The sequence below is a fragment of the Lissotriton helveticus genome, chromosome 1_2 (assembly GCF_964261635.1).
Source record: "Lissotriton helveticus chromosome 1_2, aLisHel1.1, whole genome shotgun sequence".
Taxonomy (NCBI): Eukaryota; Metazoa; Chordata; class Amphibia; order Caudata; family Salamandridae; genus Lissotriton; species Lissotriton helveticus.
This window is the reverse complement of record NC_136058.1, coordinates 253,124,389-253,151,532: the sequence shown is the minus strand read 5'-3', so window position 1 is coordinate 253,151,532 and position 27,144 is coordinate 253,124,389. Positions and strand designations below refer to the sequence as shown.

The 27,144-nt window shown below is 43.2% G+C and overlaps 1 protein-coding gene across 1 annotated transcript in view; it reads left to right on the top strand.

The window, feature by feature from the left end:
* The window catches only part of LOC144800615 (vitamin D3 hydroxylase-associated protein-like), a 465,511-nt gene that overhangs the window by 267,469 nt on the left and 170,898 nt on the right, over positions 1-27,144 (top strand). The window contains exons 6-7 of the mRNA XM_078671693.1: positions 442-482; positions 17,778-17,902. Coding sequence (XP_078527819.1) covers positions 442-482; positions 17,778-17,902 — 166 coding nt within the window. The remainder of the gene's footprint in view (positions 1-441; positions 483-17,777; positions 17,903-27,144) is intronic.

Genomic DNA, 27,144 nt, shown 5'->3' with positions numbered 1-27,144 from the left:
TCAACATTGGTAGCAGGATTACTTTGTTTTCAGCAGCGTTCTGTGCAGGTCAGCATTGTGGGGCAGTTAGCCGGGGTGGTGGGGCATGTCGACAGATGACCGAATTACTCATTTATTTAATTTTCCCTATTCCATCGTCTGTCGCCTTCCTCCCTTGCCCCGCCTCACCCAGCATACCTGCACGGACCGCTGCTGTTTGTGTGATATAACAGAAATTATGCAAGCTCATCGGAACTACTGCACTGTAAAGACACCTCCTTATAATATTAGGTAGAAGTACCTTTCATGCATAAGACAGTTTCACTTTCAAACATGATATGTAGTTGGTGAATTGACCAGTGACTAACTTGATGCTGACGCTACTGTAAAACTTAGTGTATATCACTATAAATGTATTTTAGATGTAGTGCTGCATGCTACAAGCTCTCTCTCTCCCAACAGCAAGCGAGGAATGTCTACCAGTGCATCTGGCCAGAAGACAGGTGAGATATTCTCTTTTTCTCATAGTTCATCTTAATCAATAATGTGGTCTGTAATGTTTCCTTTGCCTGCCAAAATCCGACAAGTAATCATCCTATTGATTTTGGTCCAGAGTTAGTTATATTAAAGTATGCCATATGCAAGGATTTGTATATGCCAGAGTTTAACTTGGGTCTGGATTGTATTTTTTTATGGTGCAGAATACGTAAAGGAACACGCTTGCTGGGCATGTTCCTTTATTGGTCTAAGAATACCTTTGTCTGTTACAGAGTACTTTTTAAATATAAATTTGTGAGATGTTATGTATGCACGTGACAGAAGCAAAATGGATAGGACTGGGACCTCCTATACCTTCCCAAATGGCCCCAAGCTCATTTTGCACATTTTTGGTTGCAATAGCAAGTTGTGCCCATTTTTGCATACCTTCTTTTCTTTGAAGACTGAGATAGGATCTACTCACCCTAATATTCGTTTTGATTTACTGAGGCATTTTCCAGTTAATATTTCCGTTGTATTCGATTGGTAGATTGTATTAACTGGCGGGCCTGGTGTGGAAAGGCTTTTAGCCCAACAACACTTTGTGATGAGCCACCAGGTCCCCTGCCCCACTGCATTACACTCCACCAATTCAATTATTTGTTTTATTTTTCGGAGCTCTGAGGGAGGTCCACATAAGAACGATATAAAATCTACAACATGCACGGCTTCAAAGAAATTCCAGACCGATCATACAAAATAAAAAAAGTTAAACATTTTGGCACATGCCATTTACGGAAAAGGAGAGCACCAGCATTGGCGAACCTCATGCGCTGATTGTGCATCGTAGTTTAAAAACACCGGTATGAAAAAAAGTGACAACATGCAGAGTTCAAGGAGGGACATGCAAAAATGAGATGATTTAAATCTTGTATATGGAGATTACACAGCACAAATTTTCTCTCCCTTAGGCACAATGTCCCAGATGCCTGTTACTATTTGCAGGGGTAACACATAAAGGGCCATATGTATCAACATACCCTTTTGCGAATATTAAGGAATCGCTATTTAGAAATCGTAAAATGGTATGTATGTAGAAAATCGCTTTTTTTTAGTGATTCCTTAAAATTCCTTAATTGCGATTAGCAAATTGCTAATCGCAAGTAAGGAATAATTTCCCATTCATTTCTATGGGCCAGGAGGCCCATAGAAATGAATGTGAAATTATTCTCAATTTGCGATTCGCAATTTGCTAATCGCAAATTGAGAATAATTTCAAGGGTGCAGGGGTGTCTCAAGAACACCCTGCTGCACCCCTGAAAATGACATGTGTGCGCATATGGCGCTCATACATGCCCTAAGGGCATGTATGAGCGTCACATGGCATCTTTACAAATTGCATAAAGTGCATTTGTAAAAGAAATCGCAAATTACCACCAACTACAAGTTGGTGGTAATTTGCGATTCCTTAAGGGCATTTTGGAATTTTATTTGCATCATACATTGCATTAAAGGAATCGCAAAATTTGCGATTCCTTAACTGCAATCGCAAAATAAGGAATGGCAAATTTTGCGATTCCTTATTTTGCACCCAAATACTTTCATACATACCATTTTGCAAAAATGGGTTCGCAAACGCCGAAATTCTGCGAATTTCGGCGTTTGCGAACCCATTTGGCCTTGATACATATGGCCCTTAATCTCAATATTAAAATCGTTTTCCGAATCGCATAAGTGATATTCCAAGTAAGATAAGATTTTTCCCCATAAACCGCTTTCTTGTAAAACTACACTTGTCTCATGATGCTGCATAACAAAATGTCCCAGTTTAAACTTACTTTGTAATATACGTTTTTTTAGGTAGCTTTAAAAAAAAAAATCTGGTCATAGGACAACCCCTAGCATGATCTGTGCCAGAACATTCCCTGGCTTTTGAAAAGTAACAGAGAATGCTCTCTTTTCTTTTCTTAAAATGAACATTTCATACCTTAAAGCCGCACATACTGACCCTGCTTTTCTACCCATCCCCCACCTCAAAACTACCTCTAGTGCTGTAACAAAAGTTGATAATAGTCCAAACTCCAGTCGTAGGAGGCATGAGGGAGCCATGGGATTCAGATTGCAAATCTGACGCAAGGTGCGGCCTTCGGTCACATTGAAGAAGGTCTAATACCGCATATCCATCACCTCCCAAACATCAGGAAGAAGGACATTTTTCTCTAAAATATTTTGTATATTCTATTACTAGCATAGCTTGCAATATATCCTTACTCGAACAATGTTTTAGATGGTCGTATTCACCACAATTATGAGAGACGATTTAACCTGAATAGACATATAATTCCACCTTCTCCATTTTTCCATGTGCCAGAAACTGGTTAATGTTCTCCCCAGTCTAGAGCCCTTCTTCCTGAAAGGTAGAATCTTACTTTTGGAAATGTTTATTTAAGTAATGTTCCTCTGCATACTGTTCCTGTGCTCCAAGACACCTCTGAAGACCAACATAGGACGGGATATCATTAATATATAAGGAAAACAACAAAGGCGCCAATAGGCAGCCTTGTTTCAGGCCATTATGCGTCAGACCTTTTTGGGATAATCCCTGATTTCCACCTGATCGTTCTTGACTCCAGGTTGACGGGTGATAGCTATAACTAGCCTATAACTAGCCTCAACAAATGTGATGGCATACCCTGACGGAACTGCTTTCTCCACAGTATCTGACGACCAACTCTTTCAAATGCCATTGAGGTGTCAGAGTCTGTATAGACCGATATTTCAAGTGACTGGGGGTACTCTTTTATTTTGCTTATGGTATTGCTAAGCTATCTAATGTACTACAATTCTTCCTACATCCAGCCCGTTGTGGGGGAATGATGTTCTTTTCAGTTACCCATTGTTGAAGGTGAAATAATTGTACTTTTAGCCAACAGTTTGCCCACTGCATCTAGCAACACTATTTGCCTATAACTTGCAGGAGAGGGCTCTGGGACATTTTTGTATAGTGGCACAATAATACTACCTTTGTAAGATGGGGGTGGGGGGTGCTTCCTGAGAGATAAAAGCATTCAAATAATGGACACAAAGAAGTTGTGCAGAGTGTATCATTTTGTCTAATGATTGGGATTTCCTCAGGGCCCATTGCGCCAGATGATCTTCTGAGGTGTGGGGGGCCCATACAAATCGAACAGTATTGCATCTACTGTAAGATACAGAGGGCCTCTAGGACTGAGATTGCTGGCATAAAGATTGGAAATATAGTTGTCCAATCAGCTTCAGAGATGGAAATTACTTGTATTTATTTTTGTAATCTCAATACTGAGCGTCTAATCGCCAATGCGTTCTAAGATCGTTTGAAGCCGTGGTGTCTCTTAGTTTAATCAATTTTTCATCAAATTCCCTTCTCCGAACTAGGGCCTTTAGTCAAGTTCTCTTCTGTTAAGTCTTTAAATTTCACCTTGTCTGGGGATGGAGAAGGACACACATAGTTTCTTTACCAGCTGGTTTATTTCCTGATTTTCTGCCTTCAAGTCCTGATTAACTTTTCTGGGTAACATGGAAATGTTGCCTTTATTCCACAAACTGAGGAACAATTTCATAAGCATACTGGATTATCCCAGCATTCCCTTTCCTCTGTACCATTGATAACCTCTGAAAGTTTTAAACCTAGAGCCATTATACTGCTAGAGTCCCAGAAGATGTGCATATTTGTTTTATTATAGGCTACATCACCTCAAGTGGTTACATAGCTTTGAATCCTGCAGCGATAGTTCCACATGTATACTCAAGATAAAATGATCACTCGAAAGATATGACTGCACATTTAAGTTAGAGCATGCCCCATTCATCTGATAGGCGACAATCCTATAATCAATCAAGGACTGATCATGAGAGGAATGAAAAGAAAATGATACGTGCATTTCCTTTAGGATTCGCCCATTCAAGAACACAAATTAATTGATTTTGAGGGAGTCCAGCAATAAAAAAAAGCCTATTCGTCCTGCTCTTAGTGAGTAGCAGTACCTCGGGGATAGACCAAATGTCTGACTTTTCCAAATTTGCAAACGACCGGGATGCCGGATTAGAGACTTTTGCATTTAGGTCACCTACAGTTATTACCTTAGGGCAATCTTCCGACACACTAATATCATGGATACAGATAAAGATTAAGTATCCCAGATGACAATACATTTTTCCAGGAGAGACACATTTGTTAGCTAACAAAAAAGAGGTACCTCCTAAACCTTCATTTATAGCTAGTTTTAAAAACAGGCTTAATTTAGCAGTATGAACAAACAAATATTGATTTCAATTGGTAGTGTTCTTTAGCAAGGTTGCAATTCCCCCACCAGCATGCCCTTTGGTGACCAGTTTTGACTTGCAAGCAGACAAAATAATTTTCATATGTGAACTCGGAGGATGCCCAGGTTTCCTGCAGGTATACAATTGCTGGATTAAAATACGTTAGAAAATTCAATTTTACTCCATGATGACCCATGCCTGCCAAATTCCATGATGTGATTGTTCCAAGGGAATTCCCGCCACAACTCAGGCTGTTGTATTTAGAATGTTCCCTATTCAGGTTTGCTACCACCAACTCCTATTGGATAACTCATCTGCTGTTTTGATACAATAACATTCTCAGGGTTTCCTGGCAGTATGGCATTATCTGGCCAATCGTCACCAATTCACTGTTCTTATTCTCACCGGACACCCTAGTCATATTGAAATCTAACCCTACTCTTTACACTACAAGGATTACATCAATACTTCGGCTAAAGAAGTAATCACAGTTCTGCGTTATTAGATTTACAATAATCACTGACCCAAAGGTAGTTATTGAACTGGGCACAGAGGCTGATGAATTTATGCACACATTTACAATATCACTACTTTTCACTGATTTCAATGCCAAAGAGAATACAAGATCAAACTTCTTGAAGGGATACATTTCATGGCCAAACAATATAACAAAGTTCAACTTGTTCATCTTCAGCTTGGGGCCCAGATAGCCACTATTTGAATTGCACAGGTCATTCCCAGGAACAGGACATTTGGCTCATGGATTAAAGGTGTTTTCCCCATGATTTAATGGACATGAAAGCCTTGTGTTTTTCCAAGCTGATGCACCACGGAGGGTAGTGGCCGATGTATGAGAAACCATGTTATTATTATCCTCTAAAAGGACCCTTTGCGTAGAGAAATCTCCACATTGAACATTCATATGTTCCAACTGTACTTTATTAGCCTCATCAGTATTTGCTAGTTTATCATAATCAATATTTATGGAATCTGGGCCTTTCACATTAACCCAAGTTCCTGGCTGGGAATTTCTTGAACACCATAAAGCATTATGTAGTACTGACCCTTTTTTGGAATTGGACTTTAGTTTATTTGGATGCCAACAGGGATTTTAGCCGCGACTTCTTCCGGCTTGGCAGGTGGATTTTGACTGTATTGGAATGCTGGCCAGAACAGCTGGAAAAAACAATGATGATGTTGGCTTGGGATTATCCACAGCTGACTCATTCTCAAATCTTAGTTGTTTCTCCTTCTGTTTCACAATATGCCTTTTCTTCTTACATCTCCCATTCTTTTTCTTGCTACCTGTGGGTCCTTTTAGATTACACTCCGCACTTTGCTCGTCCTTCAATAGATCAAGAGCATCCATTGATCTAGCTGAAGGTGTTACAGCATCAATTGATTTTAGTCATTTCTTAAAAACTGCAAACCACTCCACCAACCCGGCTCTGACAACACCTCTCACCTGGTCTCCTCAAATAATGTTTTTAGGCAGTATACCTGCTTATTCATTAAATTAGGGTTGTTAGAGACTGCCATACTCTGGGAACCTTGTACTGTGCTGGGTTTACCCACTTTAATACCAACATCGTTGACTTCACATTTAAGAATCAGTCATGACTGATTTCAGTGATTTAACATTTTGTGGGTGCAAGCTAGCAGTTCCAGAAGTGTTGAGGTTTTTATCCCCTGTTGTTTTGCAGACAGTATGTCCAGTACATGATCTGAGTTTGACACTGATTTTTCCAGAAGTAATACAATAAAGGAAAGGACTTTCTCAATACAAAATAGCACCTCTGGGGAACCCTTTCCCTATCAGGATTAGGGGGTTCTGACGTCCACTGTAAAGTAGGCGAAATTAATATTTCACAATCCATAGAGTCCCCCAAAGAAGAAGTGCTGCTATATAAGATGCGCAAAGAGGGCCTAATATTCAGGGTTTGAGGAAATAGCCCCAGCCCTACACTTTCAGCTGCATCGGGAGACTTAAAAAAACTAAAAAAAAACTCCATCTCCAGCAGATTTCTCATGACCAGTTCTACGTCTGGCAATGTTAAGTCCTCCACCTTACTTAAATCGGATTGAACCACCTCTTGTTGGATAGGTGGTCTTGTGGAGGCACTCACCCAGGGACTCCCCACAGGGTAGTGACGGCTAGTGACATTTGAAAGTGGTGAGGTGTAAAAGTTCAGGATGAGCGCTCTGTGATGAGTGAACGTGGTGAGCGAGGCTGACTGCCATAAGGAGGGTTCGGGGGGAGGGGTTCTCCCCCAGAGAAAGTTTTGAAAAAAGAGTGGGCAAATAGTGCATTTTCAAACAAGTTTGAGGAAGGTTAATAAAGCAAGGGCCAGACGATGATGTGCGAGGGGAAGAAGGAGGAAGAATGGAAGAGGGAGGGAGACGAGAGAGAAGCAACAGAGAGAGAGAGAGAGAGAGAGAGAGAGAAAGGAAGGGAGAGGAGGCTCCCACTTGTTTGAAAAACAGGCCTCTGCTGATACTTACCTGTGCAAATGCAACATCTGCCCATTGGCCATACCTTGAGCACAAGCCCCACTTTTCTCTCTCCTTGTGTGCTAACTACAACATTAGGTTAGTCTCAAGGCACACTAAACTTGCCCCTGAGCACTAACACACTGGCATCATTAAATTAACTTTATTAGATTTGAATAAGCCAATAATAAATGTTCAGATTACAGTAAAACACTGTCAATCTTAAGAGCTTCATATTTCTTATCGAGTTCACTTCCAAGCACCCTTCACCCAATGGTTCGACCCTAAAAACTCACACTTCTGTATGAAGTGTGAACATAAACTCTGTTCCAGTGCAGCTTTGTCACCCAGGACTCCTTATCCATGCTGTGCATGGCACACTTATCCACACACACAATCACTGCTCACTTGGCATTGGAAACGTCTTGTCCTTAGACATGCATCACATTTAACACTCTGCCCAGCAACTAGCACTTCCTAGCCTTAAACTTTTCCATCCAAATATTCGCTCGCCATAATATGCACACATGTGCGCACACTCAACCCAGCAGATGCACGATAACAATCCAACATTCTTTTGCCTACCACATGCTCACTCACACATGCATCCGTCCATCACTCTTTCTTGTACAAGTAATCTAGACCTGGAGCTATCTAGCATACCCACAGACACCTGTTCGCGCACACACCTCCAAGGTCGTTCTTGTCCACGCATTCAGTCCTGACTAGGCATGGTCGCTGCCTACACACGCATTCTCTTCACCCAACCTCTTGTGCTCCGCACACCACCATCAGGAAGGACTGCGAGACAGACAATTTGCCAAACAGTAGTCTCTCGCTCGCACACGTACCTCAGCTAACACAGCTTGTGTTTGTACATCCGACACAACTGTCTGCTAGACATAGCCTTCTCACCCAGGCATCCAGTCTGCCACCACCACTAGCATACGAACCACCCAGCTGCACCTCAGTCACACAAATGCACAGTTATCTCACTTGAAATTCCAACATAGTTAACTTCCCCATGCGTACCACGCTCGGCCCAGCAGCACACATTGGGCATCATGAAGAAGGGAGGGAGATGCGTTGGCACACATTCCAATGACACTGCAACAGTAACAAAATCCAAAATTCAAAAAAAGCGAAAACACAGCTGTTAAAATCGCAGTCCCTATCACTTGACTAAGCAGGCCTGGGACAGATGGCAATAAAAATGGCGAGTCCTCGTCAGCGATTGCAGTGCCAAACAAATCACTTGCAGACACACAGCCTTCTTTAACTTCCTTGTCAATATAACAAACACACTCTGGAAGCTTTCTCCACGCGTTCCCGTGGTACCTTGTCACTGTACCTTGTGACCTGCAGAGTTAGAAGTGTTGAATTATAGAACCAGAAAAATTAGTTGCTTGACCTCCCATCTGGACTGAGATGAGGAGAATGAATGAAAAGACCTCATGTCAATACCTGATTTCAGCACACCGAAATTCATAACAGAGGAGCTTTGAGAGTTCTGGGAATGTCAGTTCAAGAATAGGGTGCTTTCTTCAAATGAATGATTGATGCGTAGGTGGGCCTCTCAACGTTGGGACACACATTCAAACTCGCAGTCCAAGATGGAGGTGCTTTGTGCAGAGGAACTGCCATGTTAAATGAGTGGCATAACTTGACACGCTTCCCCAAAACTACAGCACATCATAGTGAATGATTCCACTCGGAATGGGATGTAGGAGCCCGTCACTTACCAATGCTCAGCTCCCTGGACTCCATCGTGGGTAATTCTCCTGCAGCCGGTCACACCAGCATGGTCCTCCTGTCCTGGTCAGCAACTAGAATCCCACTCTTCTCTCGAGCTCTCCGACACGCAGTACGCCTCTCTCTCTCCCCCAGCGCCAGGATAGGCTTAGCAGGCATACTCGCCAGCCATTAGGAGACCGAGGGCTGCAGCGTTGATCAACCCTCGCTCTCCTAATGCGCAGCTGCCAACCAGAGCAAACACTAGTGCGCATGACTGGGCTTGTTGGAAAAATTCTCCGATCTAAACCCAACATGCGCACTTGTGCTGCTGCCTGCAGTGGTCTCTGCGCCACTCCCTGGCCTGCTGAGTCATGTCATTCAGCATGACGCTGGCCGGAGTCACGTCAACATGCTGGCGGCTCTGACTACCCCCTTCAGACAGTCAGACTCTGAGCTGCTGAGGGAGCAGCTGAACCTCTCTTAATGACTTGCTCAGGAGAGTCGAGCGCAGCTTGTGGGTCAACGCCCCAGCGCCCTAATGGACGCACCGCTGCTGCCACAGGGTCTTTTCCTTGTGCCAGTGAGTCCGAAACAGTGGGAGATTTTCATTCCCCACATCTTCTCCTCCTGCTCCTCCTCATTCTCCTCCTTACCAGAGGATGTTAGTCGCAAACAGAAGAGAGCGCATCCCTACCACTTTCTTGACCATTGACCATCAATGACATGCTCTTATCCAAGACACATTTTCAGATTTTAATTTAATCGGCCTAGAGGGCTAACCAAGACTAGAGAGGGACTTGTGACTTCTATGTCTTCTTTATTGGCCCTGATTAAGTAGTCTGAAATTGATGGGTAAGACTTAAAGGGATGCATCAGAGATCTTTTATTACAGGAGATTGATTTTTTTTTTTTACTTCAAGGGAAAATGTGAAGCATTTATGCAACCAGATTGCAATTCTTTTCAATGTCATCTTCTACTGGGCACAAGTGGTTGGGGCCTACAGCACCAAAGGGAAGACCACAATATGCAGTCCCCTGACAGGCACGCGCACCCCCAGCTGCTGAACAACTAAGAGACCTCCGGTTTTTATTCTAATTTATTGTCCCTTTTAGGTACTGGGCACTAGGCTCTGACTTAGGAAGTTGAAGCCTGCCATACCTGGGAAAGACCACAAGATACAGCCTCCTGGGAAGAAAAACTGAGTGACCTCAGGTTTTCTTCCAATTTACCTGTCCTTTTAGTTACCGGGCACTGGGCTCCAATACGGAACCATTCTCTGGTGGTCTCAGACATTCTCAGATGTTACGTAATGAGTCGACAACTTGTAGACTGATATGGCACACGGACCTTAGGGATCATTTTTAATTAGAAAGGAGAATGGCTCATTGTCTTAACCATAAACCCATCGAAAGAACATAGCCGACAACTTTGGACTAAATAGTACAGAGAGAGGACTATCTTCCAAAAGACGCAGGCTGCACCATATCCTAGTAGGCTCTAATGCCAAATCACCACCCTCACCGCACCAGCTTCATGCTTTCCACCATGGCCTCATAGCCAAGATTTTTTAATGGATTCTTTCACTGTTGATGAAACACAAAGCCATGCGAGGGACGAAGTCCCTTGCTTGGTAAGGGGCCGAGAGGAACTCAGAAGGGAGTACACCCTCCCGTAGGTTAATACTGTATCACAAAAGATACTCCCTATACTGCCTAGTTCACCGTCAGAGAATTCATTGGAAAACTGGAACAGTATGAATCTTATTGGAATAGGTGGTATGCCCTATCGGAAGTATTACCACCACTGCTGCGTGGGGAAGGAAGCAATTCCTTTTGTTATTTTATTCCCTCACACACCCTAGTGGTGTAATGCTTCATCATCGGGACACCCTAACGCCTAGAAGTTAGGGTGGGCTCGACCATATTTCAGGGAGCACTTAGTAAGATAGTATTTGGCCAGGGGGCTAAAGATTAAAAATCACTGTCAGACCCCAGTGTCCCTTTATTCTTGGGTCTGGCAATGATATTAAAAAATGATATATAGGGTCTCTCGGGATATTATGGTCCTAGGACCCTATTGCCAAACCCTAATTCTAGGCGTTAGGGTGTCCCAATGATGAAGCATGACAACACTAGGGTGTGTGAGGGAATAAAATAACAAAATGAACTACTATCACTGTTGCCCTGGAAAACCACTGTCTAAGTGACTGATCTGCTGACCATTTGGCATAAAACAATCTTGAGAAGCTCTTTCACTGTGGCTGCTACTGGTACTGCTACTTGTAATAGTTCCCAACCGGCTAAAGGGGCTGAGGGGCTTAAGTTCAAAAGAGCAGTCAGTAAAGAGTTTTTACTACCCAACGGGCTCTTCACTACCAGCCCTCGACTACTGGGCTAGTGGAGTGACAACTACGGAGGTGGTAAACAGAGGTCAGAGAGCAGGTCACTGAGAAACCGCGACCCCCCCACCCCCCTCGCCCCCTCCTCAAACTATATAGCCCCAGCACCCAGGAACTAGCTCACAGCCAAGCCAGCTCCAAAGCCCTAAGTGGGCTACCACTGTTCCTCAATTCACCAAAGTCACCAGGGGACACCAGAAGTCACTAAGGGTCACCAATGCGCCATGTAGATTCTGCTACAAAACAGGATCACTGCTCCACTACACTTAACAGCGTCTGCTTAGCATCTGCAGGTGTCCTGCATCTTATTGCCTATTGATGACTTCCGCCGCAGCTCCAGGCACTGAGGATCAGAAAATCAGGGCTCCTTTGCCGTGACTTCAGTCTCTTACTAGCCGCCTCTTCTGTCCTGAAGAGCTGGAGTCGCCTTCTCCCCATCTTCTATCCCCGCTTATCCGCTTGGCTCAGCACAGTGCACAGACGTACCTCGCTACCGCCGCTGACTCCGCCTGCAGAAAACCAGCTAATAATGTCTCAGTGTCTTTTCCTCCTAAGCTCCTTGCGTGTACATTCATATACATGTAGGTGTGGGTTTCCTACTGTTATTGTGCGTATCTTTAAAAACTTAATTGACTTTAGAATGGAAAAGCATGTAGTCCGGTAGTGTAGCAACAAAACTCTCCATAAATTAGACTCTATTGAAGAGTATAAGGACCCAACAAAGTGCAATTTGAAAATCCCTCAATAAGTATCCTGTAAAACCATTGGTAAGTAACACTCCATTCAAAGATGTAAGTGCCAGTCTTGTGGGATAATAGAGAGTATTCGTTTGTGTAACATGGTCAATGTGGGACCCAGCAGTGTCTGATGAGAATACCTGGAAATGGACGAGGAAGGTCATGTGGGATTAATGGTTTGAAAACGCTCCACCAAATGTTAACAAGCATGGGTGTCCAAAATATGAATTGATAGATTTTGCCCAAATATGACCAGAACAAGCGAAGTCAGTGTGGTTTCTACTGAAACTATCTTTTCCCTTCACACATGCTATAGAAATTGAGATACCTGCAAACTTCTATCTGCATCCACTCAGGCAAATCAAGCTTTTTATACTCTCTTCTATTGACATTGATTCACCAAAGTACCAGGTGCAGCAGAGGTGGCACAAAATTCACTTATACCTCTGTTGTCATGAGGATATTACAGGAGGGGATATCACTGGAGTTAAAGAAAATGGAAATAAAATGAATTGAATAACAATGCAGTTCAAATAAATGATTTTCTATATTAGTTAACAAGAAAACTGGTATGATATTCCAGGGGTATCCATGACATGCCTTGGAATATAATCCAAAAAGGGGGTGGTGATGGACAGAGTATCTGAATTAATCAGAACACTCCTACCCAGTCAACAGATCAGGGCTTGATCCATCACCGTTTCTTAGCTCACTGCACCATCCCAGTTCAGAACCTGGCTATATGCAAATTAGTCTGTCCCTGGCCCAGTGCATCATGGGAACAGGGCAGACCAAACTACCAAGCCAATTCTTCACTGGAAAGGAAACAAGCTTCCGAGGACCGGTTTCTGGCATTACAGCCGTCTTCGGCCCGGCTTGCTTGAATCCTGATGGTGCAGTGAGCAAGGGACTCATGTCTGAGCATACCCTTCCACACTTGTGGTGGCCAAAATATTTCAAAAAGGGGGTGGAGATGGACAGAGTATCTGAATTAATCAGAACACTCCTACCCAGTCAACAGATCGGGGCTTGATCCATCACCGTTTTTTAGCTCACTGCACCATCCCAGTTCAGAACCTGGCTATATGCAAATTAGTCTGTCCCTGGCCCAGTGCATCATGGGAACAGGGCAGACCAAACTACCAAGCCAATTCTTCACTGGAAAGGAAACAAGCTTCCGGGGACCGGTTTCTGGCATTACAGCCGTCTTCGGCCCGGCTTGCTTAAATCCTGATGGTGCAGTGAGCAAGGGACTCGTGTCTGATGGATCAAGCCCTGATCTGTTGACTGGGTAGGAGTGATCTGATTAATTCAGATACTCTGTCCACTGGGCCAGGGTCAGACTAATTTGCATGTAGCCAGGTTCTAAACTGGGATGGTGCAGTGAGCTAAAAAACGGTGATGGATCAAGCCCTGATCTTTTGACTGGGTAGGGGTGTTCTGCTTAATTCAGATACTCTGTCCATCACCACCCCCCTTTTTTAATTGGAATATAATCATCACCTACTCAGATGCAGCCATCTTATGTTAAGCAAAGCCAGCATATGCAAATGCACACCCTTGTATGCTTAATTACAGCTTCAATCCCCAGTCACATCCATTGTGTACCAGGACACAGATTTAAATGCTCGTGCGCAGTTTCTGGTATCCAGATACTTTCTGGAATGTTAAGCATAGGATCTCAAATGACAAGAAGCAGCATCAAATTTCCAGACACAACTCTCATATGCCCATTCATTGGGCCTAACGCCTAAGCAAAGCGTCAAGACTCTACACCCAACATCATGTGTCCATACAGAAATAAGAAATGCAGACATAAATACATTTGCTCAAATGCTTGTGTTTAATCATGTATGTTCTTCGTTAACCCATAAGTGGAGATATAGCCTTTAATGGAGAGTCAGCCCCATACAGAGATATACCCTTAAGCGTCTATCAATGCATGTCAATTTGCATGCATGTCCTCATGAAATGTGCAGGCATAAACTCAAGTTCTCCCTGCAGTGTTTCTATGTGCAGGTATAACCTCATGTGCCTATTGCAGCCTCACAATGTACAGGTGTCGCCTCAAATTCCGAAATAAGCCGCACAGTGCTTAAGTTTAGCTTCAAAAGTTCACTGCTGCCTTCCCAAGCACAACTATAACCCTCAATACGCAGTGCAGACATTCTGCTTTAGATCAAACCTCAAATTGCCCTTAGCAGTCTCGCCAAGCGCAGGTTTAGCCTCAAACATCCACTGCTATCTTCTAATGTAAATGTTTCGTTTGCACAATGCTTGGTGCATGAAAAATGATGAAGTGCTCACTGCTGCTTCTTTTTGTACAAGTATTGTGTCAATTGGCCAGTGAAGTGTACATAGAGTTACTGTTGGCTTCAATGACCCAGTGTTACCTTCTCATATTGCTCCCCCAATTCCATGTTACTCCCTCCCCCAGATGGTTGAGTCTCTTCTTTTTTTTTTTTTTACACATTTTATTCAAGTTTATGCATGGTACAGCATTGGCCAGAAGGCCCATACATCAACAGGTTTTGATTCGAATTTTATACCAGTTTAGAGTAGAGCAAAAACAATACACCACTGTAAAACTTGGCACAGATTAGGTACTCCTTACCTCCCTCGCCCCACCCAAGTGTTAAAGCATAGTGTTGGGCTGATTAGCAGTGTCGGCTTTAGGTGAGACTACGTCGGTTAGATTGCATTTCCTGTTTGATGAAAGATTCGCGGGATTCCACAAATGGCAAGTCTATACCACCCTTATTCAGCCCACTGTTTCCATATTTTCTTGTGCTTCTGCGGGCAACCCCATGCTTGAAATACCGCTAATTCCATTCCCATACACCTGTCCATGGCTTTCTTCCACGTTCCCAGCGGTGGTGGAGTGGATCCCTTCCAATGTTGGGTGATGTCTCATTTGGCTAGGGGTAAGCCTGAGGAATAGGAGATGTTGTTTATACCGATTTCCTCCGATCTTGTCTGTACTATGAAGTAGCACTTGTTTGGGATCAAACTGGAGTTGCCAAGGTAGGTAAAGGTAAGTATACTTGTAAAGCGCACTGTTACTCCATCTCGGAGTGTCCTGGCGCTGTATACCGCTGGGGAACCCGTCCTGGCTTTCCCTGTAAATGTGATGGTCTCTCCTGGGCACCTCCAAGGTGAAGCCAGGCATCCCCGACGCTGATGGGGCCGTTGTGGAGATTAAGCAAGCTATTGCCCAGAGTTGCAGAGTGGGACCCATGGTTAGTGTAGGCACCTCGGCTAGAATTGTCGAGTCCGCGGACATTGAACCAAGACCCTGCCGCGTCGGGAATCAAACCCTGGTCCCGGGCCGATCTCTGCTTCAGGAGCCGCCGCTTCTAACCAGTGAGCCACACTTCTCCACTCCACTCCACTCCAAGACATCACCTTTGCAAGACAGGCCATTATCTTATGCCAGAAGGGCTGGAGAGCGCTACTGCTTCAAACTGTATGAAAATAGGTACCGTCTTCTCCATTGCATCAGAGGCATACAGGCAACTCCCATACAGTAGAGTGGAGACCTAGCATAATAGGCTTGGTGGATGAATTTAAAGTGAATCAGGAGGTAGCTGGACTCAATGGACTTACCAGCACCTCTGCCCAATCATCATCTGAAAGACCTGTAATGCTGCCCACCCAGGTCCTTCGTGACTTACCAAGTGTAGTGCCATGTGTGACTATAGTTTGATATATTTGTCTAATCTTGTGTGCTCCTAAGTCTCCCATTAGTAATCGTCCTTCTAGTGGGTGGAATTTGGGGAGGTCTGTAAGTGTTTTAGTATATGGTGTCTGAGCGAATATATGACGTTATCACGCAGACAAACAGCCCGCATACCATCAGTCCGCAAAAATAATCCCGCATGTACTATTAGGCCGCAAATTAAAAGAACGAAAACTTTTAGAACGAATATGCCTTTAGCACCATGCCTTTACAACGCATGTTAAAGGTATACTCGTTGTAAAAGCTGTAAATGTAAGTAAAAGTACACTACCCTACCCTACACTACCCTACACTCTAATGTAGTACCCCTGCACCACCCACCTTTGACACACAGTCCTTTTTCGACATTTAAACTACCCAGCACGACCCCCCCAACACTACCATAAAGCACTTTACTTCCCTACACAAACACTACAACAGTACATTAATACACTACCCCCAGCATGACCCTACACAAACACTACAATACTACACTAAACCACTACACCCCCTAAACCCTAAAACACTACCCCCAGCATGACCCTACACTACAACACTACCCAAACCCTAAACCACTACACCCCAGCATGACCCTACACTACACAAACACTACAACACTACCCTAAACCCCTACACCCCAGCATGACCCTACACTACACAAACACTACAACACTACCCTAAACCCTAAAACACTACCCCCAGCACGACCCTACACTACACAAACACTACAACACTACCCTAAACCCTAAAACACTACCCCCAGCACGACCCTACACTACACAAACACTACAACACTACCCTAAACCCTATAACACTTCCCCCAGCACGACCCTACACGAAACAACCACCACAACTGTACACTACACTAACACAACACTACACTACACAACACTACACTACACAATCACTAACCCACGAAAAAATTAACCCAAACCCACTTACCTCTCTCGTCATCGTGGTTTTCACAACGCTTGTGCATTTACCATACATGCCTTTAAAACGTAATTCGATGTAAAGGCATGCATGATAAATGCACAAGCGTTTTGAAAAAATGCGGGATAATGGTATGCGAGGTCAATGACCTTGCGGGATAATGGTATGCGGACTGAAAGTCTGCCGGATAAAAAATGCGGGATAATGGCTGAAAACCGTCTGAGCATGTTGCATTGTAGGTACTTATAAAACTGGTTGCGATTGAGGCGAGGGTGAGCCTCTTCTGGTGTCTGGCAAAAACAGAAGATGCTGACCTGACTGCAAATGCCAATTGTCCAACATTCCACTAAGTCCTGGCAGGATTCTTTTGTTTGACAATTGGATAACAACCGTCTGGTTCTTCAGCTTACTGTGGCAGCTTATTTGCTTCTATGACCCAACTTTCACCCCTCTGTTAACTAAACAATTAAATAACCAAGAAATAATTAAAAGAAAAAAGAGTACTGGAGTGAAGAGTACTATTTTAATGGGATGTGAATGTATAAAACCAGTGAGCTGGGTGGAAATCCTTATTCCAGGTTCTTAGGACATTGTCAGGGTGCAAAGGTACAAATCGCAAAATCATGAAAGGAGGTGAACCATCCCATTGAAATTTTCTTCAAATCTGAAAATGCTTACATTTTTAAATCTTAATGTGAAACAGCTCGTGCATATATCCCCTGGAAGTTTACTCAACTGTGTGTGTTTTCTGTGTGGGATCTTTGGTTTGATTAGTGGGTCTGAAGTTATTGTGCCTACTTATTTCACTCTGGAAAAGTATGTGTTGACTTCAGACACTTCTTTGTTAGCTTTATGGATTTAGCTGCAACAATTACTGTCATCAGATCGCCAAATGTAGAGTAGATGCTAGTTGGTTGCATTCAGATCAGTACATTTTCTATTATGTCTCTGTGCTAAGGTGATGTTTTTGTTTGTATGCTAGAGATTGTTTTGTTTGATTTGTTTTAGTTATTGCGATGTTAGGCCCTCTTGCGAGGGATGTGGACAGCGTGGTCCTATGCATGAGAGCCCTCCTGTGCGATGACATGTTTCGCCTGGACCCAACTGTGCCACCCATCCCCTTCAATGAGGAGGTAAAAATATAACTTAGCCAAATTTCCTGTTGGTTTCGAGGCTTTCCCTTTTATGAAACTCCATTCTAGTGCTTAATTAAACATTTCAATGCATTTCCCATCAAGGGCTGCCAGACATCCATTCAGAAGCAGTGGTAAGTCAAGTGCATTTTCATTTATTTTATTTGTATTTTTTTTTTTTAGCAGCTGTAAGATTTTGCCTTTAGCAACAGTTGTGATACAAAGACAAGTGGTGTGTGTAACATGGGAGAAGTAACAGTTAAGTTACTTAAGATAAATTGTCTTATTGTATGACTGTGGTTGGTGGAAACAAACACATTGTTCATGAATTAGCAGCTGGAAGAGACCATTTACAATAGGTTGGCCTATTCAGGGCTCCAGTATGGAGGTCTAGTTAACATCTCCTTTTGCAACTTTTCACTCTTGCTCACCACAAACCCCAAAAGTCTCCATCCTCACTTACAGTAATGTTTTACCTCACTCCAGATCAAAATGTCACTCTTCTTCTACATGCACAGTTGTGTTATACAGGTATGCACATCTAAGCCTTGTTGTTTTTTTAGTGTAGGTAAATGGGATTTACCATGTAGAAACAGCAGAACCACCCTCGCCAAATATAGGTATGAGGAAATGTAATTGAGAACATACAGCAATTCATTGAATAGCAGCACTATTATAAAAGCATAGTTGATCTCCCTTATCAGTTGCATGAAATAAAAGAATAAACAATATAAGCTCGCAGGCAATATCAGATAGATTCTCTCACATACCTTTCAAGCAATGCCACAGACCCCCCACTGATGTTTGCAGTACAGTGTTTGGGCCACACTCAGCCAGTTGTCTGCACTATCTGGAATTCCCATAAAGGTAAGGCGATACAGCATTTTATAGCTAATAAATTGCCAATCATTCTCATTGATCCACTTGGTAGCCTTGATGGAACCATCCTCGTAGACTCTGGTGATGTGGCTATTCGAGTATGAGAAGCAAAAGTACAGAATCTGTTTGTGACTAATGCTCATCCCAATGCATTCCCCTTCTGTTCCCTGGAGCCAGTCCAGTGTACCAGACTCCTAAGAGAAGCCTCCATCTTTATGAATGCTCTACATGCTCATAACTTGCCAAAATGCCCTCCCCTTTGGGAAATGTTCCCAATCTTGGCTGACTAATCAGGAAGAAGTAACTCCAGCAATATACATATAGTTTGCTTACAAATTTCTTGGCATAAATGCTAGTAGAAGGCTACACATTTAATGCAGTCTTAGCAAATACTGCATGTCTTCTCACTTGAACAGAAGCATTGACTGAAGCGAAGTTAACCCTGCGATGACATTCTTGCACAAACAAGCCGCTTCATACTACAACAGTTAAACAACCAACTTCTTCCCTTCTTCTGCCAACGAAACAATGAATGTCCTGTCCTGCAGCAAGCTCACTATGTGAGCTATGTATCAATCAATCAGGCGTTTGTAAAATGCACTACTCACCTGTGTGGGTCTCATGGTCCTGAGAAGGGGGGGAGGGGGTGCTGGCAGCTCCGTGTCATCCGAAGAGCCAGGTTTTGAGCTGTGTTCTGAATAGGTGCCGTGTCGGGCTTCGTATGACGCTAAGGGGGAGTTCATTCCAGGTCTTGACTGCGATGTAGGAGAAGGATCTGCTACTCGTTCTGGCCCTGTGTATGTGTAGGACCATGGCTAGGGCTTGGTCGGCCAAGCTGAGGTTTCTTTTGGGAGGGTGGAAGGAGATTCTTTCGGTGAGGTATTGGAGTCCCGTGTTATGGAGGGCTTTGTAGGCGTTTGTGAGCAGTTTGAAGGTTAATCTTTTTCAACAGGGAGCCAATGGAGGTCGCGGAGGTGCTGGGTGAGGTGGTCCTGTCATGGGTTGTTAATGACGGGTCTGGCTGTGGCGTTCTGGACAGTCTAGAGTTTGTGAAAGAATGTTTTGTTGATTTCGGCATAGAGTGCGTTTCCGTTGTCCAGTCTGCTGGTGATGAGTGCATGGGTGACTGTTTTCCTGGAATTGGGGGGATCCATTTGAAGGTCTTGCGTAGTATATGGAGGGTGTTGAAGCATGTGGAGGAGACAGCATTGATCTGGTGGTTCATGGTGAGTGAGGAGTCGAGTATGATGCTGAGGTTGTGGGCGTGCTCTGTAGGGGTGGGTGGGTTTCTGAGGGCAGTGGGCCACCAGGTGTTGTCCCATACTGAGGGTGTGAATCCGTTTTCTCCGAGTTGAGCTTCAGGCAGCTGCTGCTCATACAGGCTGTGACGTCCTTCATTCCTTCTTTGAAACTGTGCCTGGTGATGTTGGGTTCCTTGATGAGGGAGAGGATGAGCTGGGTGTCGTAGGCGTAAGATACGATGCGGGGGTCTTATTCTTTGTGTTCTGCCTGAGAGAAAAGATCCAATACAGTCTAAAGCAGTTCCCTGGATACCGGCGTCAAGGAGTCTGCCGTGGGAGATGGTGTTGAAAGCTGCTGAGAGGTCTAGTAGTATGAGGGCTGCTTTGTGGCCTTGATCAAGGAGGGTTCGGATGTTGTCAGTGGTGGCCAGGAGGGCAGTCCCGGTGCTGTTGTTGAAGCGGAATCCGGATTGAGAGGAGTCTAGGATGTTGTTGGTTTCTACAAAGTCCATTAGCGGGGAGTTGATGACTTTATTGTTGATTTTGGTGGCAAAGGGGAGAAGGGAGATGGGCCTGCAGTTCCTGAGGTCAGTCTTCTTGAGAAGATGGGCTTCTTGAGAAGATGTTGGACTTCGGCTTGTTTCCAGTCATCTGGGAATGTGGCTGTTTTGAGGGCGCAGTTGATTGTACGTCGTAGTTCAGGTGCTGTGACAGTCCTGTGGAAGATGTGCTGTGGGCAGGGGTCAGCTTGGTGCTCCGGAGTGAATGCTTTTCATGGGGTTTGAGGTGTCTTCTGTGGTGACAGGGGTCCAGGTGAGGAGGGTCGGCTGATTGGCGTCTCTGGTGGAGGGTGTAGGGTCAGAGTTGTTGTCTTGGTCATCAAAGTTGTCGTAGAGTGTCCTGATCTTGTGGTGGAAGAAGGAGCTGAGTTTGTTGCAGAAGTCTTGAGCGGGAGGGACGTTGGTAGTTTCACTGTGGGGTCTGGTGAACTATTGTACAATGGCGAAGAGTTCCTTGGAGTTGTGGCAGCTGGAGAGGATTCTGTCCTGGATGAAGTTTCTCTTAGATCTGATGAATTGTATTGTCCATGACTTGTGGTCAGTTCATGCTTCTTGTCTTCAAGCAACCTGACTCAATAGAGATTTAGTTACACAAATCTGATATGGCCTCTCCTTGTTTTTCCTCCTTGTGTACTTTTCACAGAATCTGTTATTAATGGAGAAGCACCCTAATCAAGAATCATCATTTGCAATCCCCGTCCCACTTCTACTTTCATCGGTGGTGGCTCTACTCTCTTAGTCCCGCCCTTTCCAGCTGACCAGACTAAAAGCTGCAAGCCTTAGTAACTCCAGTGAAACAATGTTCTTTCAACAATGACATTAATATATTGGGTATAGATAAGATATACTATATCTTAAGACAATATCAATCTTTGGGATCAGTCTTACCATGCCATTGTTCTCTGTCTGGAGCCAAGATACATTTCTGTCTCTCCCTCTGCGATTTAAGGCCTATCTGTCCTTTTAGTATTTGGACTTGGAGACACACCTCTGTTCTTTCTTGCTTTCCATTCAATGAAGCAGACTCTCCTATGAGAGAATAATTTAAAATTGTTGTGTTTTTAAAAAAACTTTTTTGTTGGATTTTTACAAAAGAAAAGGGAGCCATTTCTTCTTGTGGAGGGCTCCTCCAATTTCTTCATCATACGTCTCTGGAAAATATCCCGGGATAGCGCCATAAAGGACCAAGCAAGCCAGTAAATCATAGTCGGCCACTTCCTATCATGTGAAGAGATTAGAGGAGGGATTGGTTGATGGGCTGGTTACTCTGAATCCACAAAAGATCCCAAAACAGGCTAACAATTTCGGCATAAACTAAGAATTGACCTGAATGAAGGCTGAGGTGGTCATCAAGGCCACAAAGAGTTAAAGCTGTCCATTTTTAAATAAATCCCCTTGTCTGGTCAAGACAGCCTGAATCCAAGTGCACTGCAGGCAGTCCGAGATAAAGCTGACCCAGAAGAGGGACAGTTGATGCATACACGGCCGCAGGGTTGATGAACTGCACCACTCTGCGAAAACATGTTGGGCCACTTTGAGATATTGTGGGGGCTTGGGGCTTCTGGTATTGGTGAGTGGTAGCTAGAGAAGTGACAGTAGGGGACATTACCATCTAAGAAATGGTTACTCTACCTACCACGGATATCAGGAGGCACCTCCAGAACCTCACCTGGGAGCACAGGGCTGGCACCGTAGCCGCTAAGTCGGCATCCAATAAATCTGCAATGGAGTGGAAGATTCAAATATCCAGGTATCGGAAGGCAGTAGGTGCCCAGCTATTTGGGTCTATCCCAATGGCAAGATGTGTCTAGTGTGTCCCCATAAACAGGGAGAAGATGCATGACATGTGCCAGCTGACTCTGAGTCCCGTTAGTTCACTGAACTCTGTTCATCAGGGAGCAAACAGCAGTAACACATTTGAGATAAAATGAGGATGTCATCGGCATATAAAAAAATAGCGTGTGTGGTGACGAGAAGAGGAATGCCCTAGTCCCCTCTCTGCTGTCTGGCCCGAGCCACCAGGACTTCCATTATGATGGCGAAGAGAAGAGGGGACAAGGGGTATTCCCGTTGTGTGCCCCTGCTCACCGGCATGGAGCTTAGAGGGAAGAATTGTATGCAGTAAAGGCATTGTGAATCTCATTCGGGGATGGAGGATGGCTTATAGGGGCCATGGACCGAGACTATCTGTGACGAAAATTGTTGTTAAGAGCTATGCTAACAATCAGCCAGATTTATTGCCCTCGAAGTGTGCACAAGCTGTGTTTGCCATGTAGTCAAGGCAATGCAGGCTTTCTAGAAGTTGGGCCTCGTGCTCCTGTAGCTGGGAAAGCAAGGGGCACCAGGAGGGATCCTCGACCGCCCTTTGCTCCCTTTCTATGTATTCTTTCTCTGCTGCGTCGAGGCATAGGAGCAGCATTCTACGCAATTCCGGAATGGCCCAGGAGTAAACGCCCCTGACCACCACATTAAAGGCCTCCCATTCAACGACGGGCAAAAAAGCTAAGTCCACTTTATGTTCAAAGAAATGTACAAAACTGTCTGACACTGCATCCCAAGAGTGGAAGGTTGTATGCACTACTCGTGATGGGTAACATAGCCTACCCCAATTCACTCACAATCACAGGGGGCTATGGTCCAATAATTCCCATCCCATGTACTCAAGAGAAGAAAAAGAGGGGCACAGCCAGGGAGCCCACCCACCTATCCAGGTGGGCATAAACATCATGTCCTCGGTAGTAGAATGAGTAGAGGCAAATTCCTGGGTTAAATCCGCTGGCATTACCATATGGTCTGAATTAATTTCTGCAGAAGGGATTCTTCCCTGGGAGGTCTTGAGAGTAAGGATTGGAGACTCTTTTTCACGATTTAAATTTCTACAACTACGCTCATGGTATATTGCAGAAAAAACCCAATATTGGCGGAAATTGGGAAATAGAGTCTAAACTCTAAACTCCAAAACCCCACCCCCTTGAAAAAGGAAGTCAGGATATGGTACAGGAGTCTATTAGATAGAGAAGAGATCGAACTCCCTCCACCTTTTCAGGTTTGGAGAACATCAATATTAGAAATGGGAGCTCTAGAGTTTTATCTTCCATCTACTATAAACCTCTACAAGTTCGTAAAATCAGCTTCTTTGAAAAAAAACACTTCTTTACTATCAATAGGATATATTATACCCCCTATAGAATTGCTAAGTTTGTCAGTAACCCAATCCCTAGGTGCCCTAAATGTGGTATGCTTAAGGCAGATGATCTGCATATGTTTTATGAATGTTCTCAATTAAAAAGGTACTGACAGAATGTGGAATTGGCATTAACGGGTATATTTGATCGCACGGTTAATCTAGACCCAGCATTGGTTATTTTTGGTTTAAACTCTTTATTGGAAAACTGTATATCAAGAGCACAGACTGGCCTTTTTTTAAATGTGATTCTGTTGGCCCGAAGGGAATTATGCATCCTATGGAAAGATCCAGCTGCTCCTGAGTATGAGAAATGGCTCCGGGCTGCATTTGCAATGGCAAAGCTTGACTGTACAGAAGGTAACATTTGGGCGCCCTTGTTGTGCTGGGGGAAGGCACTAAGGTTGATATAAGATTGTCCAAGGATTACACCAAGCCTCGTACAAAGAAGCAGGCCTGGGGGCCCGTAGCGAATGCAGGAACATGGACCAGGGGGCCCAGGATCAAAGGGGTCTAACATGTTACGATTGCAGACGCTTACGGTGGTATGAGGTCAATAAGAAAAAAAATAAACGAAAGGACTGTTATGATATTCATGGCCAAGAAAGAGCAGTAATGATTGGGGGAACAAGACCTGATCAACAACCTCCTTTTGATGAAATTGATAAAATACATCAGACCATCGCTCTTAATAGGAATTAGAATATTTGGACAACATGATGAAATGGCCCCCCACAAGCTGCCACATATAAAGGCCAGTTGTCCAATCTGGCCCTTATATTCAAGATACAATTATAATGCTTGTCGGACACTTGTAACATAAATACTCAATTGTATACTTATGTGGTTGAATTCTTTTATTCTTAGTAGAAAACGTATTTAAAACCGTATACAATTAACACATGTAAGCACACAAATAACAACAATCTGTTATAACACAATTATTCCATTGACTACATTTCTAAATAACTCCATCCGTAGCAAACGTAAGTCATAGCAAACTTCAGCCAACACGTGTTTCGCAGCGAACTAAGCCCCTCTTTTTCAGGGCCGAAACCAGATCAATTTAAAAAATGTGGCCCAAATCAGATTATTAGCGTCAGCTATATTCAGTTACAAGAACATCCCAATAATAATCATTTTAAATTACATTCACAGATGGATATTGCATTTTACAACATATGCATCCTATATTTTGACAAGTGCATACAAGTACTTGATTTGACAAATTCTATGCCAAGTCCGGTTTGCCCAGAGAACCAATATAAAGATTGTAGTGTTAGACCAAAAAAAAACACTTATTCACAATAGTATAAATAATCTCCTTGTAATTTGGTTGAAGTTTCCATTCGCCTCTAAGTTAGATTCTACATGTGATGGTTTGATTGTCGAACAAGTATTAATAGAGTGTGACCTCCTAAAAGGACTTTTCATATAAGATCTAATAATCACAATTATCATGTCCATCCTCTCGGAATATCCCATAGACATGTGGTTGGTCTGTCACCCAAAAAGAAGAAAAATGTAAACAAAATTACTGAAAAAGAAAATGAAACAGATAAGCTTCAGTATGTAACCCACATTGGTATAAACATTTCTAGTTATGTAGCTATTTATAGCAAACAGCCACATTGAATCCCTGCATTTCATAGCCAAGCATGTCCTCCTTCTAAAGTGCGGGTTGGTCACAGCATTAATCCTTCATAGCTACCCACACATTGAACAAAGGCACACTTCAAGAAAGAAACAAAAAAAGACAGCAATTCATTAGATCCCAAAGGAGCCTTACAGTTTAACACTGTAAATACGTGAGAACGTGAATTTCCCTGCATCTCTCCTTTCTGCCTTAACATCTTTATATCAAACTGAAGTAAAGAAATCTAGGAAAAGGAAATAAAAATCCGAACACTATGGTAATGTTCACTTGTCAGAGCTAATCCGTGCAGTAGTGAGATAAACAAACTATCTCCTCCTGAGTGCTTCCCTCTCTCTATCTGGACAAAAGGTCCAACCGCACGGCAGCGTTTCTGAATAACTAATGGTCACAGAAAACCAACGCTGATATATGCACCCTCGACAGCTTTGTCACTGATTGATTGCACCTGGGACCACTGAACATTAAAAAAAATCTTTGCTCTCAGTGAGCTATTCAGTCCGAACTAGATTCATCAACTGAACTAGCACAGGCAGCAATCCCAAAGAAAATACGTACGATAAAGTGTCCACATGTCCAGTCAGTCAAAAGAAAAAAGAGAAAATCCAAAATCTATGAAAATGACAAACTCGAACTCATTACCTCACCACACCACACTCAAAATCTCGCCAGCACGCCGATAGGCTATTTGTGAATTACCTACCGCTATAAAAGCTGAGACATAGTCGCAAATACAAGAATACATCGGAAATCCTCAGTATTCATTTTAAACGTCATGAAAAAATACATTTAAAAAAAAAAAAGAGTATGAAGACGGCCTGTTCTAGTTTATACCAAATAGTTATAATACAATCCCTTATAGGGATTCAAACTCTTAACCTCACCACACCTATACTCTCTACTTTACGCCGTTCAGCTATTCTAGTATTGCAAATTGCTAATGATCCTTTTAAAGCATAAAACTAAACCGTATAATATAATATTACTTATAACTATGAGTCCTGTAAAACTTAAATGAAACATAATGTTGCTCTATGCAAATTAAAACAAACTCGAAGTATTCATAATCCAATAATTTGCAAGGGAAATTGAAATTGGTTGAATTAGAAAAAAATATCTTTTTATTGATTTGGTTATATCCATGGTGAGGAATCAAACTCCAATTCTTACCCAGCTCCTGTATTTTACAAGGATATTACAATCCCATATGGGGATTTAAACTCTTAAGCTCACCACTCCAGATTACGCCGTTCGGTTATTCTGGTATTGCAGATCACTGTTAATCCTGTAAAACATAAAGGGAAGCACAATATTAGACTGTAAACGTTTTTGACAAAAACTAAGTTGCATATCCAAAATCCCCTGATTTAAAATGAAAATAGAAAATATGTTCATTTAAAGATTCTTTCTATGAATTAGTTGTGTCCATGGGGAGGAATCAAACTTAAATTCTTGTTTAACTGATATGTTCACCATCAGAGCCGATCGGCTCTCCTAACTGAGTAGTATAAACCCGTTTGGAGTGATCAACTAGCATCTAGTCCTCATAATTGTATGATACCAAGAGCATCATTAGCCAGTGTATAGACCACAAGGTCAATCAAAATGTTCTCTTCTTCTAATTTTATACCACTCGTTCTTTAACTTTCTATCTTCAATGGTGAGTCCTATAAATAGGAAAATCGTAGTAAGTCATACCATAAATAGAAAGGGTGGTAAACTAA